Source organism: Urocitellus parryii, chromosome 10 (assembly GCF_045843805.1).
Source record: "Urocitellus parryii isolate mUroPar1 chromosome 10, mUroPar1.hap1, whole genome shotgun sequence".
NCBI lineage: Eukaryota > Metazoa > Chordata > Mammalia > Rodentia > Sciuridae > Urocitellus > Urocitellus parryii.
The window spans coordinates 83,856,572-83,876,074 of NC_135540.1; the positions used below are offsets into that span (position 1 = coordinate 83,856,572).

General features: G+C 34.3%; 1 protein-coding gene across 3 annotated transcripts in view; it reads left to right on the forward strand.

Moving 5' to 3' along the window:
• Positions 1–19,503, forward strand: part of Cnot6l (CCR4-NOT transcription complex subunit 6 like) — a 101,414-nt gene that overhangs the window by 27,631 nt on the left and 54,280 nt on the right. For 2 of the 3 annotated variants that reach the window (XM_026403136.2, XM_026403135.2), the window contains exons 2-4: positions 4,844–4,965; positions 7,640–7,826; positions 9,438–9,523. In XM_026403136.2, coding sequence (XP_026258921.1) covers positions 4,854–4,965; positions 7,640–7,826; positions 9,438–9,523 — 385 coding nt within the window. In that variant the 5' untranslated portion in view covers positions 4,844–4,853. Of the gene's footprint in view, positions 1–4,843; positions 4,966–7,639; positions 7,827–9,437; positions 9,524–19,503 lie in introns of those variants that run through there. The other variant, XM_026403137.2, reaches the window with a different exon arrangement.

Sequence of the window (19,503 nt, forward strand, 5' to 3'; positions counted from 1 at the left end):
GCAAATAACAGAGGTATGTGTGGTGAACGGATATGAGTAGTAAGACAATGGAGGCTTCATGTTTATCCACGGTTTGTTTTGTTGTCAAAGAGTCCTGGTGCCAAACTCACAAAACACTTTTGAGTTTCAGAGTGTTTTCTGTTTTTGTCTTATTTTGGGATTGCAGAGTAGAGATTGTGGACCTCTGAAATCTGTCCTCTGTTTTGCATCTTCTCTGACATTTCCCAAGTCCACATTATCATATCTTGCTGGGATGATGGTAAAAGCCTTCTAACTGGTTCAACAGCATCCTCCTTGGCTGCTTCTATTCTTGTCTGGGAGAATAACCTCAAAGGGTTCTCAGGATCAGTGAGACAATCCATTTTATAAGTTTAGCACCACGATGGCACAAGTAAGCGCTCAATTTATGTTAGCAGTTATTTTTCTTTAAAATCAAGTAGAGTTAGGAGACAGCCTAAGTAAATAGTTGTCATATAAATGTAATAGTAGAGCACCGCACTCAAATCAAGAGGACCACTTTAACAGAAGCAGAGAAGGATGCACTGGCACTTACATTTTGGGCAATGCAAAGACCATGCCTATGATAAGACTAACAGCACAACGCCCTGCAGCGGTAGCTGATTTAAACTCTCAGAAAAGCCAAAAAAATACTGAAAAAAATAAAAGAAAGAAAATGCTCATAAAATGTGTTTGGTCCGTCAGGGCCGCTGTCTACAGGTAGGCTAGTGCAGCTAGGGAAGTGACCCCTGGTTCCGACAAGAGGAGTCTTTTCCGGCCCCGAGGGGACAGGACCCGGAGGTGACTAGCCCGCCATTCTTCGGCCCGTCCCTGGGGAGCCGAAAGAATAAGTGCTGCTGCAGAGGCCTCACCTCCGGGCCTTCGCCACGTCTTTCTTGTCTGAAGGACGGAATCCAAGACCTGCGTCCCAGCCAACAGATAGTGATACCTACAGCGGCTGCGAGGAGCCCCGAGGGAAGTCACATCCTGGGCTCCCGGCCGCCCACCAACCCACATTTTGTTATTTTGAAATAGGGTTTTGTAATATGCTTACAAGGTGAAATGTTGATACTGAGAACCTGATGGAAAAATAATGTTCATTCCCTGCATTTGAGTCCTCTAATTTTTAATACTACAGTTGAAAACCTGATGTTTGAGGCAATAGTGATCATCAGAACTATAGTCGCTACTAAATTACTGAATTAACCCAAATGAAAAATGTTTTAACTTACATAAATTCGTTTTAAAGGATTAAGGGAAGGCTTGTGTTTCTATTGGCATTTTAATCAAATCCAAGAGAGATTTCTGACTCTAAATATGTCCTTATTAATATTATTTTGGTTTTTAGACCCTACTTGACTTGCAGACTTGACTCCAGTGTAATAATAGAGTATTTCAATATACCTTTCTCTCTAGTAGATAGGTCATCTACTCTAAACTCTGTAAATAATCTTCAAAACCCCAAATTATTAATTAAATGGATTTAATAGACATCTTTTGAATATTTCCTCCAACAATAACTGAATTCACTTTCGTCTCAGCTGCTCATGAAACCTTGTTCAAAGTAGATCATATTTTTCTTATCTAAACAGACCATATTAGGCTACAAAGCAACTCTTAGCAAATATTAAAAAACTGATATAATTCCTTGCATCTTACCATATTAAAATGGAATGAAGTTATCAGTCAACATCAAGAAAAACTACAGAATCTATATAAACACATGGGGATTGAACAATATCATTTTGATTGATGAATGAGTCATAGAAGTAGGCAGGGGAGACATTTAAAAGATTTTGGAATCAAACCAGAATAGTGACACAACATACCAGAAACTTTGGGACACTATGAAAGCAGTTCTAAGAGGAAAGTTTATAGCTGTGAGTGCCTACATAAGAAAATCTGATGGACCCCAAATAAGCAATCTATTGATTGATCTTAAATCCCTAGACAAACAAGAGATAACCAGTTTCAAAACCAGTAGAAGGAGGGGAATAATTAAGACCAATCTGAAATGAAATAGAGAATTAAAAAAAATACAAAAGATCAGTGGAACAAAGAGTTAGTTCTTTGGTAAAATAAACAGTTTAATAAATCCTTAGCCAAACTAACCAAAAGAAACAGAGAACAGACCCAAATTGATAAAATTAGAGATGAAAAAGGAGATATTACTACAGATATCACAGAAATCTAGGGGGATCCTTAGGGATTACTCTGAGAATTTATACTCCAATAAATTGGAAAATCTAGGAGAAATGCATACAGTCCTAGACACATAACCTATCAAAGTTGAACCAAGAGGAATTTAGAAAACCTAAAGTGATCAATAATAAGCAATGAGATTGAAGCATCAATAAAAAGCCTTCTAAAACCTGGGACCAGATGGATACTCAGCTAAATTGTACCCAGGTCTGTAAGGAAGAACTAATGTTAGTGCTCTTCAGATTATTCCATGAAAGAGGTGGAACACTTACAAATTTGTTTTGTGAAGCCAGTCTCACCCTGATACCAAACCAGATAAGGACACAATAATGAGTTAAACTACAGACCAATATCCCTGAAAGCATTACATGTAAAAACCATTAATAAAACATTAGTCAGACATATTCAAGAACATATTAAGAAGATTGTATATCATGACCAAATTAGTTTCATTCCAGGAATGCAAGGATGGTTCAACATACACGCCAATAAATGTAATTAAAATAAATAAATGTAATTCTCTATATGAATAGAATTAAGGACAAAATCATCACATTGCCACTTCAATAGATGCAGAGAAAGCCTTCAACAATATTCTGCATGATAAAACTATTTAGGAAACTAGGAATAGAAGGAGCTTGCCTCAACATCAGAAAGTCTATATATGACAAATTGAAAGCCAATATCATGGTGAATGGAGAAGAATTGAAAGCATTTCCTCTAAAATCAGAAGCAAGATGAGGATGTCTTCTCTCATGATGCCTATTCAGTATAGTACTAGAAATTCTAGCCAGGGTAATTAGGCAAGGGAAGGAAATACAAATAGGAAGGGATATAAACAGGAAAGGAAAAAGTCAAATTATTACTGTTGGCAGATAATTTGATCCTACATTTGGAATCTAGAAAGCTCCACCTTAAGACTGCTAGAACTAATAAATTCAGAAAAGTAGCAAAATACAAACTCAACATACAAAAATCAATAATTTTCCAACATACCAATAACGGATTCACTGAAAAAGAAATCAGGAAAACAATCCTATTCACAAGAATCTCAAAGATAAAATACCTAGGAATAAATGTAACAAGACCTCTACGGTGAAAATCATAGAACACTGAAGGACACTGAGAACAACTCTAGAAAATGAAATGAGGGCTGGGGATGTGGCTCAAGCGGTAGAGCGCCCGCCTGGCATGCGTGCGGCCCGGGTTCGATCCTCAGCACCACATACAAAACAAAGATGTTGTGTCCGCCAAAAACTAAAAAAATAAATAAATAAATGTTTAGAAAATGAAATGACTTCACACGTTCATGGGTAGGCAGAATTAATATTGTTAAAATGATCATAACCAAAAGTGATATACTTATTCACTAAAAATCCTCATCAAAATATCATTGTCATTCTTCAGAAAACTAGGAAAAAAACTGCTAAAATTCATAATGTAAGAGTATTTTCTGTATTCTCTACATGTAACAAATTTTAGACATCAAAGTCTTCCATTCAGAATATTAAATTTAAATTTTACTTAGAAATAGTCCCAATTTGGACACTTGGTTTAGGGTTGTGTATGTGAAAATATAAAAGAGGAACCAACTACAAATACATGGCAATTGCAGATGATATGCAGCAGTTTAATTAGGCACAGAACTTTGTATCATTTGCTATACTTTGTTAGATCTGAAGTGAATTTATTTTCTTCCTTTTGCCAAAGCAGTAATTTTTATATTGGACTTCTTGAATAGGTTACTTTAGGGCCGTTTGCCATTTCCTTTGTATGTGTCACATTTGAATAGTGGAGTAGTTGGTCATCATTGATGATTGTGTTGTGATTATGAAAAAGACTGCATAATATTAATTTTGATCAAGGTGGCTGTGTAACTTATCCAATTGGAAACCTTTGAAAGTAAAGAAAGAGTGATAATAATTACCTTAGAAGAACAGATATGAATTAAGACTGTCAAACCAAGAAATGTAATCATCCAAATTACAATGCTTTTGAGAGAAAGTATCAGAAACCATAACTCAAATTACCTTAGAAGGGAAATAGATACTGGCTTTTTTGGGATTACCATAGGTGTGATTCACTGAAGTGTGCAGCTTTCTCTGTTTTCTAAAACCGTTTTCTCCAGCTGGTGTTCCTTCTCTTTGTTGAAGGATTGCCCTCAGCAGTCTGGGCTATATATTCTTTTTTTATTTATGATCAGAAGGACAGAAAAGTCTGCTTTTCTCATAAGCATAGAATGCGTTTGAACTATTCTCTGGTCAAGGGGGGTGTCATGTACTGATCTGATATCTGAAATATCACTGAAAGAAATAAGAGAATTGCCTGATTCTTTTAGAGTAATATATTTAGGACACTGTTTGTAAGGTCAGGCTATCTAGGAAAGCAGTGCATCTAAATGAAGGGGAAGGAATTAAGAACCTCTTTGAAGTCTAGAGTCATTGTTTGCATTTTACTTTAGGTGTCTTTTAATGTTTTCCTACAAGAGTCTAGTATGCTTAGATGATAAGTTTTCCTCAAATGAGAATTTTTAGTATAAAAAGACTTAGTAGTCTGGCAATGGGAGAGAAAAAGAAAACTTTCCATCTCATTTTCTCTAGAAGACTATAGTAATTATTGATGACCTTTTTTTTTTTTTTCACAGACTAATAGGGATGCCAAAGGAAAAATATGATCCTCCAGATCCTCGCAGAATTTATACCATCATGTCAGCGGAGGAGGTAGCCAATGGGAAAAAATCTCACTGGGCAGAATTAGAAATCTCGGGTGAGTGGAATCTGAAGCATTTTATTTGAGATATACTAGTACAAATGAATAAAGGTATTGCTATTTTGATTTTAATTAGGTGGACTAATTGAAAGTATACAAGAATGCCAAGGTACTAGATTTTTTTTTTTTAATCTGTTACTAAGTATCTTTGTCCCCACCCTTTCTTTGAGATTAATTACCTTGAGTAAGAGTTACCATCTGGAATTGAGGATTATTGGAAGTTCAGATTCTAAGTAAAACCAGGTTTTGTGATATAATAGATTTTGTTTGATTCTTTCAGAGTAATTTTGTCAAATTAACATCTTTGCCATCCTCCTGTCACTTAAATGTTGGCAAAGAAGGAAACCTTTGAAGGTTTGAATTGAAGCTATCCTAACAAATACATGATTACTGTGTTACAAGACCTCAATAAATGTTTGGGATTTGTTAAAATAGAATATAACATCAGACTAACTCAAACTGAAGTACATTCTACAAAATACCCACTACTAAGCCTCAAAATTATCAAGGTTGTGAAAAACAAGAAAAGAATGAAAAACTGCCATAATTAAGGAGATATCATGACTAAATACAAAATAGTAGCTGGAGTTGAATCCTGGAACAAAAAGGTGTAAAAACTGTTGAAAGCCAAATAAAGTCTAGATTTTAGTTAACAGTAATATACCAATGTTGGTTTCCTGGTTTTGCCAAGTTCACCATAGTAATGTAAGATTCTAAAATGAGGAGTAAGAGATATGACTCCCTGTATTATTTTGGTAACTTTTGTGTAATTCTAAAATTATTACAAAGTAAAAAATAGATTGTAAGAAATGTTTTTATTTTCTGAACTGCTATAGTGCAGATTATATGGGATGTGATTTTTCCCAGTAGGCTTTTGTTTGGAAGAGTTAAACTCACATCGTAATATCAGTGGCAAGTATGGCAAGAATAACTCATACATGTAGCTAAAAGGTAACTGGGTGGATGACAGATTGGCAGTCAAAAGAATATACATGAGCAAATCCTTCAGATCCTATTAGGTTAATCCAGGGTTTGTCAATCTTGGCATATTGACCTTTTGGACCTGATAATTTCTTGTAGTAGAGGGTCGTTGTATGCATTGTAAGATGCTTAGTAGCATCTCTGATGTCTACCTATTAGGAACCAGTAGTACTCTTTTAGTTATGAAAATCACAAATGTTTCTAGATATTGTCAAAGTCCCCCGAGGAGCAGAATTTCTGTATGGAGAAACACTTGGTTAAACCCTGGATAGAATTGAAATATGTTTCTTTCTTACCTAGAGTCTCTTTACTTGAAAACTTTGTTTAACAATTAAAATGCAAAATTTTAGTTGACATTATAAGTTTGATTATAGATAGCAGGAGAGAACCTGTGGTAGAAAGAACCTGGACAGAAGTTAAAAGTGAATCTACTCCTCAATAGCTATATGAAATAATATTTCCCCTTTGAGAATGATAATGAAAAATGATATATAATTAAAATATCACTTTACTTTTGTAAAGGAGCCTTCAAATAAATTATTTTGTACAATTAATACTTACTGATAGGTAAGACAGCATTTCATCTTATATGAACTGAGGCCAAATGATTTGTCTGGACTTATGTAGCTAATAAATGATAAAAAGCAGAACTCTGAGCCAGGTCTTATGATCTAGTGTATGTTCTATTCTAGGTATCAGTTGCTGATTGATAAAGCTAGATGTGGAACTATTTTCTTGAGGATGTTGCACTTAATGCAAAAAATCTTAAACCAGAGTTCTTAATCTCTAATTGCAAGATCAGAAGAAGGTTCCTTTGGGAATACAGTGGTTTTTCTGATGGCTGATCTAAGGTTCATTCTAAATTATATAGTAGTTTATTTTTGTTTTAAAGTTTGTAGACTAATCCAGATCTTTGAAACGGACAAACCTTGCAGTAAAAATTATCATGGAGTATGTGAGAAAAACTTTAGTACGGAGTCAGACTTTAAAAAAAAAAAAAAAGTCAAGATTCTTCTACCACTTGTTCAGTTAGCTTCGTTTTTTCCATGAGATCTTACTCCAAGGGTCTCTACATCTTGCCATAACTCACTGAATACATGGAAGGTCTATGGGAAGGAGGGATTATTGGGTGAAAATGACGAGAAATTAAAGTATGGTTGGGTGTGTTTAGAAGCAATTATTTGACCTTAAACACAAAATTAAAATGTCAAAGATAAAATATTTGTAGGCAGCTGCTGCTATCACTTTTTTTGTAAATTAAAAAAATTTTTTTTGTAGTTGTAGATGGACAGCATGCCTTCATTTATTTATTTATTTTTGGTACCAGGGATTGAGCTCAGGGGCACTTGACCACTAAGCCACATCCCCAGTCCTATTTTGTAACTTACTTAGAGACAGGGTCTCACTGAGTTGCTTAGTGCCTCTCTCTTGCTGTGGCTGGCTTTGAACACACAATCCTCCTGCCTCATCCTCCCGAGCTGCTGGTATTACAGTGTGTGTCACTGTGCCTAGCTTATTTTATTTGTTTATTTTGATGTGGTGCTAGGGATCGAATCCAGTGCCTCACGCGTGCTAAGCAAGTGCTCTGCCATGGAGCTACAGCCCCAGCCCCTGCTGTCATATTTTAGTCCTTGTGACTTAACCTTTTTCTTGGGCCTGGAGTTTTATGCATCAATATTTTGCCTTTCAGGTAGAGTGCGGAGCTTAAGTACATCACTTTGGTCATTGACACACTTGACGGCATTGCACCTAAATGACAATTTCCTTAGTCGCATTCCACCTGATATTGCCAAGCTTCATAATCTGGTTTACCTGGATCTGTCATCCAATAAACTCAGAAGTTTACCAGCAGAACTAGGAAACATGGTGTCTCTCAGGTGAGGAAATGCTTACAGATGTGACTTACTATATAAAATTCTAAATTTGCCAAATAAAAATATGGGATATTACTCATTTTTTGAAATATTTATTTTTTATTTGTAGTTGGACACAATACCTTTATTTATTTATTTTTTAATGTGGTGCTGAGGATCCAACCCAGGCCCATGCATGTGCTAGGCGAGCGCTCTACTGCTGAGCCACATCCCCAGCTCTGGATGTTACTCATTTTATAGTGGGATTTCTACATCTTCTGTGAAGATTGAATTTTAAGTACAGTGCTTGATTTGGTCTCCATTAGACATTTCTTTTTCTTCCTTTGTCTGAAGAAATTTTCTTCCTTTGTCAAAATCACTTCAATGAAATACAGACTTGAAGTGGGGTGAGATTAAAATATTTAGTAAGTCTCACTTAGGATCAAGTCTGATATAACTAATAAGAAATAATTGGAAAAATCGGTTTGCTTATAAACAAAATTTTTAGGGACATAACTATTATATGATAGTATATTTATATTTTATATTACAGCTCTTTAAGGGAACTGGAAAGCCTGACAAAATAGGTTTATTTCTGGTTCTTTCAGGATCCTGTAAGAATTTCTTCATAGGAGAAAAATTTTCAGGAATCTTAAGACTTTATATAAATGTTGCCAGTGAAAATAAACATTGCTTTTGTATCTTATCTGTTGAGTAATAATTTTAAAAAATTACTGTGATATGTTAAAAATTAAACAGACTTTTGTTGTTTATCATCCCTTACTGATTTATTGGTTTTGTCTTAGTTTTTCTGGTCATCTACTAATGAAGATGCTTTTTATTTTTTCTATAGTTCTCTCGAAATTTCACAATCATGAACCTAGATCTTATCTATTATATCTTATTGTTATATATTCCATCCTGTGCTTTAATGTTTATGTTCTGTGTCAGTGATTGTTTATCAGAGTACTTGTCTTTTCATGTTTTCTATTTAGTTACCTTTTACTTCTGTGATATGCTAACTTGTTCTTTCTTTTTTCTTTTTTTGTTTTCATAGTACTTTGACATAGATTGTAATCAATTATAAAAATCACGCAGGTTATTGGCCATTCATTGTGGTTTATTCCTAAAGTTTGTGTAAAAAACTTAACTTTTTTTTCTCTAAATTAAACTAGGTTTCAGTTGGAAACTAATGGTATTTGTCACTCTGATTTGCATATGACAGGCATTTTGGGTGAGAGAGCATGGATTTAGCATGAGAACGATGTGCAGTTCCTATACTCCTGACTTTAATTTGTGCTGGGAAATGAGGAAATCATAGAACACTTTTAATTGTGGCAGTTGCACATTTTGTAGTACTTTTAATGTTGCACAGCAGTTTTGGATTAGTATAGACAGATGCTTTGAATGTAAATATCACTCATGGTATGTTAGAAAGTTAAGAATGGCAAATGTGGGGCTGGGGATGTGGCTCAAGTGGTAGTGTGCTCACCTGGCATGCATGAGGCACTGGGTTTGATCCTCAGCACCACATAAAAATAAAATGTTTTCATTAAAAAAAATGGCAAATTTGGAAATTAATAAAGTCTGGTATATTAAACTGAAACAATGTTTTTTTTTTTTTTCTTTAAACAGGGAATTGCTTTTAAATAACAATCTGTTACGGGTTTTGCCTTATGAACTTGGTCGGCTCTTCCAGCTACAAACTCTAGGTTTGAAAGGTGAGTTTTTTTTTTTTTAAAGAGAGTTTTAACACTGAGTGTTAAGGTGTTCTGAGCCCTTAAAGGCCATTTTGGTTATCATATAACTGAAAAATTTTAGTGTCATTTTAAGAAAAGTAGTTTTTTGGGTATCGAATTTAGCTTCCAGATTTCAGAATAATGTCATCATCTTAAACAAACTTGTTGGGAAACGTTTTTTGTTTTGTTTATGTACTTTAATTTTGTATAAAACTCTAAAATTATTTAGAGAAGATATTTTTTCTTTTTATTATTACTGTAACTATAGCACATTAATTGTAGAAATTGAGTTTCACTGTGTAGAGATACTTTAAATTAATGCTGCAGTTCCCCACACCTGCTCTTTTAGGATGACTTTATCGTAAACCATAGTCCAAATGCCCCGTGTTTAGTTTTTAATGCACTAGATAAAATAATGACACATTATATGATTACAAGAGGGAAAACATTATAATAGTAAGAATTAACTGTATCTGATTAGTGTAATTATTTTAAGTAAAATACGTTAATCAAAAATTTATGCTCCTGGGCTGGGGCTGTGGCTCAGTGGTAGCACACTTGCCTAGCATGTTGAGGCACTGGGTTCAATACTCAGCACCACATACAAATAAATAAAATGAAGGTCTGTCAACAACTAAAAAAAACCCCAAAAAACCAGATAAGTTTATGCTCCTGAGACTTTGAATTTTGTTTAGTTTGGGATGAAAGTCATCCTCATATCATATATATATATATATATATATATATATAATGAAATTTGCATATGAAGAAGAGTTTATTTTTTAACAGAGGACTAAATACAAATGCACTGTACTAAACATTTTATTCTGTGCTTCTGAGGAATAAACATCAAAGTTTTATAAAGTATATACTTTTAGATTTGTTTTCCTTTCTCAAAGATTATGAGTCTCTAAGAAAATGATCTATTTGTATTTTTTTATTCTATAATGTAGCATTGCAAATGATGTTTAAGTGAGAATGGAAAGAATACTGATATTATTGGCTAAAATGCAGAAATATTAGGCTTACTGTTATATTTTCATAAATTAGATAGTTAAATGGATGGCCTGAATATCATGCTTATAGTTGATCCATAGGATTTTACTGGGATTTTTTTGTAATGTTGAAGTGGAGAGGGAAAATACTTTATTGAAAATATTTTCTGAGGATTAGTCCAAGACATTTGAGATTTAATGGTAATAGTCCAGGACATTTGAGATTTAATGGTTAAGACATTTTTCTGTTATTTCCTATATGTTAAATCTTATTATATAGTTAAAAGAGTATGGTGCAGCAAGGAGTAGGAACAAGTCTATTCCTCTTTGTAAAGAAATTATGAAATGGTTTTTTTAAATAATGTTGGATTCATAAAATATGAAATTCACAGATTCCTACTGATTATAATAATTATAGTTATTTGTCTTTAGAACCATTATTTTTTTTTATACCTTTATTTATTTATTTTTATGTGGTGCTGAGGATTGAACCCAGGGCCTCACACATGTTAGCAGGTGCTCTACCGCTGAGCCACAACCCCAACCCCAGAACCCTTATTTCTTTACACATTAATCAGATCAGCTATTTTTTTCTTTTGATATTGATAGTACATCAGTGATAAATAAATAATTTATAATTGAACCTAGCAAACTTACCTTTTGTACCAGGCAGTTTTTCTAAAAAGTAATGTTAACATTTTTTCTTTTTCTTGTCTGGTACCAGGAATTGAACCAAGGGGCACTTAATCACTGAGACATGTCCCAGCCCTTTTATTTTTATTTCTTATTTTGAGATAGCGTCTTGCTATGTTGCTTAGGGCTTTACTAAATTGCTGAGTAGTGATACTCCTGGGCTGTTAGGATTGCTGGCCTGCAGCACCTTACCTGGCCATTTTTATTTTTCATGAATCAATTCCATATTATCTAGCATAGAAATGTATTGTGATTTGGATAAGAAGTGTTCCCCAAAGCTACTATGTTAATGCAGGAATGTTTGGAGGTCAAATGATTAGATTATGAAAGTAGTAACCTAAGCAGTCTGTCCTACTTTGAGTGGACTGACTAGATGATAACTAGGCAGGTTGGGCATGGCTGGAGGAGGTGGGTCCCTAAAGGCACCTTCTGTGCCCGTACAGCCCCTTCACTCCTCTCCCTGGCTCTATTTCTTGGTTGCCAAGAGGGGAACAACTTCTTTCACCATGCCCTTCTGCCATGATGTGCTGCCATGCTTTGGTCCCAGAGCAATGGACTCAGCCAACCATGGACTAGACCTCTAGAACCCTGACCAAAATAAATGTTTCATCCTCTACATTGTTTTTGTCAGTTTTTTTTTTTTTTGGTCACAGTCATGGAAGCTTGACTAACACAGATGTGTTCTTGTGTTCTTAGGAAATTTACACTAAGTATCAACTGAATGGATATTCTGAATATTTTTCATTCAATTTTTGGTGGTGGGGGGATGCAGGTACTGGGGATTGAACTCAGGGGCACTCAATCACAAAGCTACATCCCCAACCCTGTTTTGTATTATATTTAGAGACAGGGTCTCACTGAGTTGCTTAGTGCCTTGCTTTTGCTGAGGCTGGTTTGAACTCACAATCCTCCTATCTCAGCCTTCTGAGCTGCTGACATTATAGGTGTGTGCCACCATGCCCAGCTTTTTCATTCGATTTTACTAGCATGATGTTAGTCCTAAAACGATTGTCTTTCGTTGGCCTTCCATTGTAGTGGCCTTTTAAACTCTATTAATACATATTCATTAAGGTCTCTTAGAAGTCTGCTTTATGTGTCATGTACCATCTCTGCTTTACCAACTGTAACTGAACTTTGTTCATGCCTTTTCATTAAACTTCAATTTGTTCTGTGGTGTACATAGGTTGAGTAGTGTTTTAGGTTTTGGATTTAGGGCAGGGTTTGAAGTATGTAAACGGATATAATGAGATACCATGGAGATAAGACCCAAGTCTACCATAAGTCAGTTATGTTTCATGTACATCTTATACACATAGCACGACCAAGATAGTTTTATATAGTGTGTGTGTGTTTCTTTTTGTGGAAGTAGCGGGAATTGAACCCAGGGTACTCTACTGCTGAGCCATATCCCAGCCTATTTAATTTTATTTTTGAGAAGGCTCTTGCTAAGTTGCCATGGCTGGCCTGGAATTTGTGACTCTCCTGCCTTAGCTTCTTGACTGGTTGGGATTATTGACCTGTGCCATTGTGCCTGGCTTTATATGGTATTTTTAGTGCACCTTCATTTTTACTGTCATCTATCACATGAGGTCAGGTATGGAACTTTCCACCTGTGGCATCATGTCAGTGTTAAAATGTTTTTGACTTTGGAGTATTTCCATTTTGTGATTTTCATATTAGGAATGCTCAATCTGACTTTTAGGAATGCTCAACCTGAATATATTCAGCCCTTTTCTCTTCTTTGAGAATTTGTGTAGTTTTCAGTCAGTGCCACTTTGTATTCAGATGATCCACTATGAAAGAGAAATATATGTTCAGAAAAGAAAAAACAAAATCTTCCTGCCTTTTTAAAAACTGTAAGATAATAGCCAGGTACAGTGATGTATCCAAGTGACTTGAGAGGCTGAGGCAGGAGGATTACAAGTTTGAGACCAACTGTAGCAACTTAGTGAGACCCTAAGTGTTTTAGGGAAACCCTGTCTCAAAAAATAGGGCTGGGAATGTGGCTCAGTAGTAAAGCACTCCTGGGTTCTGTCCTTAGTACCAAAAAAAAGAAAAAGAAAAAAATAAAGAAATTGACAAAATCAAGAATGCCCTAATGAAGTGATTGAAGAAATGTTTCTAACAAATCACAACTTTATATACTTAGGAAGGTAAAACTTGAAGTAATTTCTAAATCAATCTTAGTAGCCATATCATGGTTCTTCTTGTCAAGAAAGAAAGAAAAAAGTGAATGTATCATTTAAAATAGCACTGTGATATCCTTAAAAGAAACAATGGGAGTCAATGATTTTATTTTTGTATTGCAACTGAAAGAGGGATGTCTTTTCTCTATTTTCTTTTCTTCCTTAGAAACACAGATACTGAGCTTTTAATAATGATTTGGATCATCTTGGCTCAACAATCTAATTTTTAGAAATTCTTTTTATTTTTATTTTTAGAAATTCTATTTTGAGATCTGGAGAGTGTGTATCTGAGGGTAGGTTGTTTGAGGAATCCAGATAATTCAGACCCCTATCTCTAAATAAAATTTAAAGGGTTGGGGATGTGGTTTAGTGGTTAAGCACCCCTAGGCTTAATCCTCAGTACCAAAAAAGAAAGCACAACAACAAAACACTTGAAAAATGTAATTATTACTAATTTAGGAGGTAAAGTGTTATTACTGTGTTATAAGTGAACTTCTGGAAGTTAAAAAAGAAAAGTTTTGTTGTTGTATGATATTATATCCTGTAGTTCATATGAGAGGGTATAATGCAAATTCTAATTATACTCAGTTCCATTTTTTACCTTTCTGATTGGGATAATTAAAAAGATGATAGAATAGTTTTATTGGTGAGATTTATAGGGAAATATATAGATTTATAGGCATAATCATAGATCCCAAAGACTTTTTTTTTTGGCACTGGGAATTGAAGCCAGGGACACTTTAGCACTGAACTATAATCCCTGTCCTTTTTGTTTTTTATTTTTAGATTGTCTCCATAAATTTACTGAGGCTAGCTTATAATTTATAATCCTCCTGCCTCAGCTTCCCACGTTGTTGGGATTATAGGCATGCACCACTATTGCACCTGGCCTCCCCTGTACATTTTAAGTTTCCTGTGTGTTCTTTCATGTTTACATCTTCCTGCTGTCTTCTAGAGGTTATTTTTGTCTTAAATGTTATATAAATGAAATCCTGAACATAATTTCCTGTGTCTTGCTGAATCAACATTGTTTTAATGATTCAGCCATGTAGATGCATACATGTAATTATACATCATTTGTTTCACTGCTTTGTTGTATTCTGATAGTGAATATGCTGTAATTTATTCATTATACTGTACATATTTAGATTCTTTTTTCTTTTTCTTTTTTGGCTTCTATAAGCAATGCAGCTATGAATATTCTAGGTAGTATGAGTCTCCTGATACAGTTCATAGAAATGGAATGGTATTGTTGGGTTTTAGAAGTCTGTGCATCCTTAGCTCTATTAGGTAATGCTAATGTTTTACAAAATAGTTATATAAAACTGCACTTCCAAAATAGTATAGTTTCCATTTTTCAGTCTTCTCTCTAGTTCTTTGTATTGTCAAGTTTTTAAAAAGTTTTGCAGTTATTGAATATGAAATAGTTTCTAATTATACTTGTGATCTTTCTAATTGCTAATAAGATTGAACACCTATATTGGCTATTAATATTTTTTCTTTAAATATACTATTGATGTCTATTAGCTATTTTCAATTGGATTGTTTCTTACTGATTTGTAGGAGTTCTTAACTTTTGTCTATTTTGTGTACGTCTTTTCCCACTATTTGGTCTTTTCTTTTTCCTTTCTGATATCATTTAATGAGTAGATAATTATAGTATTTGAATTTTTAAAAATCAATTAGTATGTTTAGTATGTTTTGTATCTTGTTAAAAGAAATTCTCCCTCCACCCTGTTAGAAATACTTGTTTACATTCTAAAAGTTGTGAAATTTTGCTCTTTAGTTCATATGGAATTGATTTTTGAATATGGTATGAGGGTCTATTTGGGGAAGGATCTAATCATGTTTATGTTCTATGAGTAACCAGTTGTCTCAGTGTCATTTACTGAATAATTTTTCCTTTTCCCACTAGTCAGCAAAGTTACTTTTCTAGACATTTGCTATGTTTAGCCTACTTTTATTATCTGTGTTCTAGTCCATTGGTCAGTTTGTCTAACCTTATACCAGTTACTAGGTTGTTGTTGTTATTATTATGGCTTTATATTAAGACTTGATATCTCATTTATGAAACCCTGTCACATTTTTCTGTAGCAGCATCTTGATTGTTTGGGTGTTTTAGCTCTCTCTTAGGCATAAAAAAGAAGTTTTGCCTGCAAAATCTGAATTAATTTGGGTTTTATATGTAGACAATGACTTTACCTTTTTGATAGTTTTTCTTTTCATATTTTTATGTATTTATTTTTTTTCTTGTTTTAGAGCATTGCCTAGGATATTTCATATAGTGTTGACTAGAATCATTAATACCAGTCATTAATGCAACTTTGGAATTGCATTGACCCTCTGGATTACTTAAGGACAAATTGGCATCTCCTTTTCCATTTATTTAGATTAGATTGTATTTAATGCCTTTAAATAAAATGTTACACACTTTCTGTATACTGATCTAGTATCTATACTGATCTAGCACTTTTTTTTTTTTTTAAATTAGAGCTTTATAGTTATTCATAGTAGCTGGGTTCAGGCCAGCAAAGTCATACATATGTGGAATATGACTTCATTCATGATCCCTCTGTTTCCCCTCCCCTATTCTTCTTTTTCTACTGCAATTTTGCTCATCTGTTTGTTTTTGATGTTTTTTTTTATGCATAAGGTGAGAATTCCTGTGGTATGCTTATATGTGCATATAACATGATTAAAAAAATTAATTCCTAGTGCATCTTTTACTAGATTTGTATCTAGGTACCCTAAAATATTTTTTGTAACTTTGTAAACTATAACTTTCTATGTTTTTAAAAGTTATTTTCAATGTTATTTGCTGTTTGGATATGGATATAAAGCCCTCTCCCCTCCTCCCTGGGATTGAACCAGGTCCTTGGTCTTTTTTTTTTTTTTTAAATTTTTTTTAGTGATGAACACAACATCTTTATTTATTTATTTTTATGTGGATCTAACCCAGTGCCTCAGACATGCGAGACAAGTGCTCTACCACTGAGCCACAACCCTATCCCCTGGATCTTTGGTCTTATTGTGAGCCTTCTTGATCAAATTCTCATTTTTTCTAAAAACTTGTTTGCAAATTATTTTGGATTTTATATGTATATAATCACTTCTGTGATAGCTCTTCTTTTCAAATTCTTTTTTCAAAGTATTTTTAATTGTAGGTAAACATGATATCTTTATTTATTTTATTTATTTTTATGTGGTGCTGAGGATGGAACCTAGTTCCTCACACTGAGCTACAACCCCAGCCCCTTTTTTCAAATTTTTATGTATTTAATTTTTTATTGTTGTTTTAAAGTACAACCTTGGATATATCATATAGTGTTGACTAGAATCATTAATACCAGGCATGCTTCTATTAATTCTAATATTAAAGGGGATACTTCTAGTAGTTTCACATTAAGAGTGATATTTGCCTATAATTTTGGTTAATAAAAGAAGTTTAGATTCCAAAATTTTCTTTTTATTCCTACTTTGCAATTCATTGTTCAGATAGTTTATCAAATGCTTTTCATCATCTGTTGATGATTATATTGTTTTTGTCATTTCAGAGGTTAATGTGATAAATTATACATTTCCTCTCAATTTAAACATTTTTTTTCTTTTGATAAACCCAAAATGTTTGTGTTATTAAATGTTTTTATATATTGCTGGATTTAATTTGATGTAGCTATCAAGGATTGTGAAGGCAGTGGGATTTTACTCTACTAATAAGCTAATTAGCCAATTACTATTTCATCAATAATGGCAGGAATAACATGAGACTCTGGGGTTGGGTTAGAGACAAAGAATATTTTAAATTCACAAAGTGGCCCCTCTGCATGCTATGTACACAGTGAGTTTGCATTGTAATCGAGGAATCTTGGTTTAAGGGTTCAGCACTTTTGAAGCAAATAGTGAAAAAAGCGGCAAAAAGCTAGCCCTGCTTCTCCAGGGGAACAGTTAACATGGTAGTATGCTGTGGTTGCTTTGACCTAATTAGTCATCTATATAAGTAACTACAGAACCTTCTAAGTATCAGGAGACAAATAAGCCTTTGAATCAGTCATACACCAAGAATGCAGAAGGAAACACAAGGCCCGTGGTGGACTCCTTTTCCTGACATTAAAGATTTTCAGGTATATGTTTAGGAATAAAGTAGATCTGTTTTTTATTATTTTTATTCAGTTGTGTGTAAAATTTATATTGTCTGTAAAGTGGTAGAGCACTTGCCTAGTATGTGTGAGGCACTGGGTTAGATTCTTAGCACCACATATAAATAAATAAAGGTCCATCAACAACTAAACAAAATATTTTAAAATCCCCCATCATTACATTGTTTGTTCTCTATTGAAAATATCCTTTTTGAAAAATATTTTTTTTAATATATTTGTAGTTATGAGAACTAAAGAGGATTTTGACTGGTTAATGAGTCAATTTTGAAGGAATTGTGTCTGTACCATTGGTATTTATCAGCTTTAAAAAACTTTAATTTGCTTGCATGAAAGTTTCTGTAGTACTTTCCTGGTATGTTTTTTCTATTCTGTTTTACTCCCCACTTTTTTTTTTTTTTTTGGTTGGTACTGGAGATTAAATCCAGAGCCTCATACGTAATAAGCAAGTGTTGTACTACTGAGCTACATCCTCAGCTTTACATTTCTTCATTTTTTTTTTAAAGAGAGAGGGAGAGAGAGAGAGGGAGAGAGAGAGAGGGGGAGAGAGAGAATTTTTTAATATTTATTTTTTAGCTTTCGGCGGACACAACATCTTTGTTTGTATATGGTGCTGAGGATTGAACCCGGGCCACACGCATGCACGCATGCCAGGCGAGCGCGCTACCGCTTGAGCCACATCCCCAGCCCACATTTCTTCATTTTTAAGATTATTTGTTCCTTTTTTCTTTAATTTTTATCTAATTTTAAATTGGATATGACTATTCGTATTTAGAATTAGTTATCTTCAAATATAAGCATTTAAAGCTATAGATGGTCATGTTTGACTACAATTTGCTGCATCCTCAATTTGAGATGAAATGTTTTTATTTATTTATTTTTTAGTTTTTTGAAACTTGTCTGGCTGTGTTGTCCAGGCTGTCCTCCAACTCATGAGTTTAAGTGTTCTTCCTACCTCAGCCTTGAAGTAGCTAGGATAGGTACCACTGTGTCCCGCTAGGAAGTATTTCATTATGGTTTTGTGTCATGTTCCTCTCGACAGAAACACTCAGGGTCACTCCAGGGAAACTGGGCTGCACGAAATAACCACACAAGAGACAGAGATACCTTTTTCTTCGGGGGTCCTTTGATGGCTCCTCTGACCTTAAGGGTCCCCAGAAAAAGAGAGAGCAAGTGCGTGCTGACCCTTTTATTGAGGAGAAGCCATTCCAATGAGGCAAGGGGTTAGGCTTTGTGATGTCTGCTGTCAGTAGGTTGACTGACATCTAGGAAGCCCACACCCAAAGGCAGAGCAAGAGAAGGGGACACACAAAGGGCATTTCCATGGAACATTCTATCCTAATCAGGGTAAAGGGGTAATATCACAAAGGAACAGGTGAGCGTAGCTCGATCCATGGGGCTGCAGGAAGGCAAGCCTAGGCATGACGACATATTCTCCTACTTCAAGGATGGGGCAGTGTCTAGGGTCACTACGAAAGTGACCAACAGAGCCTCTATCAATCATGGGAACGAAAATGCTAGTCATTCAGTGTGACCGCTTCCCACAGTTTTGGTCTGTTTTAAAAAATGTGGGTTGTGATATCTTCTTTGTATCATCAGTTATTTAAAATATTTAAAATTTCAATGCATATGTGACTTGAAAATATAGCTTTTTATTGTTAGCTTTAAATGTAATTGTGTTATAGACAGATGAGGTAGCCAGTATGAACTGTTTCTTTGATTTTTTTGTTGGCCTAGTATGTGATCAGTTCTTAGGTTTTACTTGTATCTGAAAAAAATATTGTTTCTCTTATTGTTAGGTCTAGGGCTATATATTTGTCAGTTATATCAGATTTGTAAATTGTGTTGTCATATTCTGTTTAAGATATTTATTTTAAAATCATGGTTTTGTTCATTTCCCGTGTACTTTGGTTTTTACTCTTTCTTATAAGAGA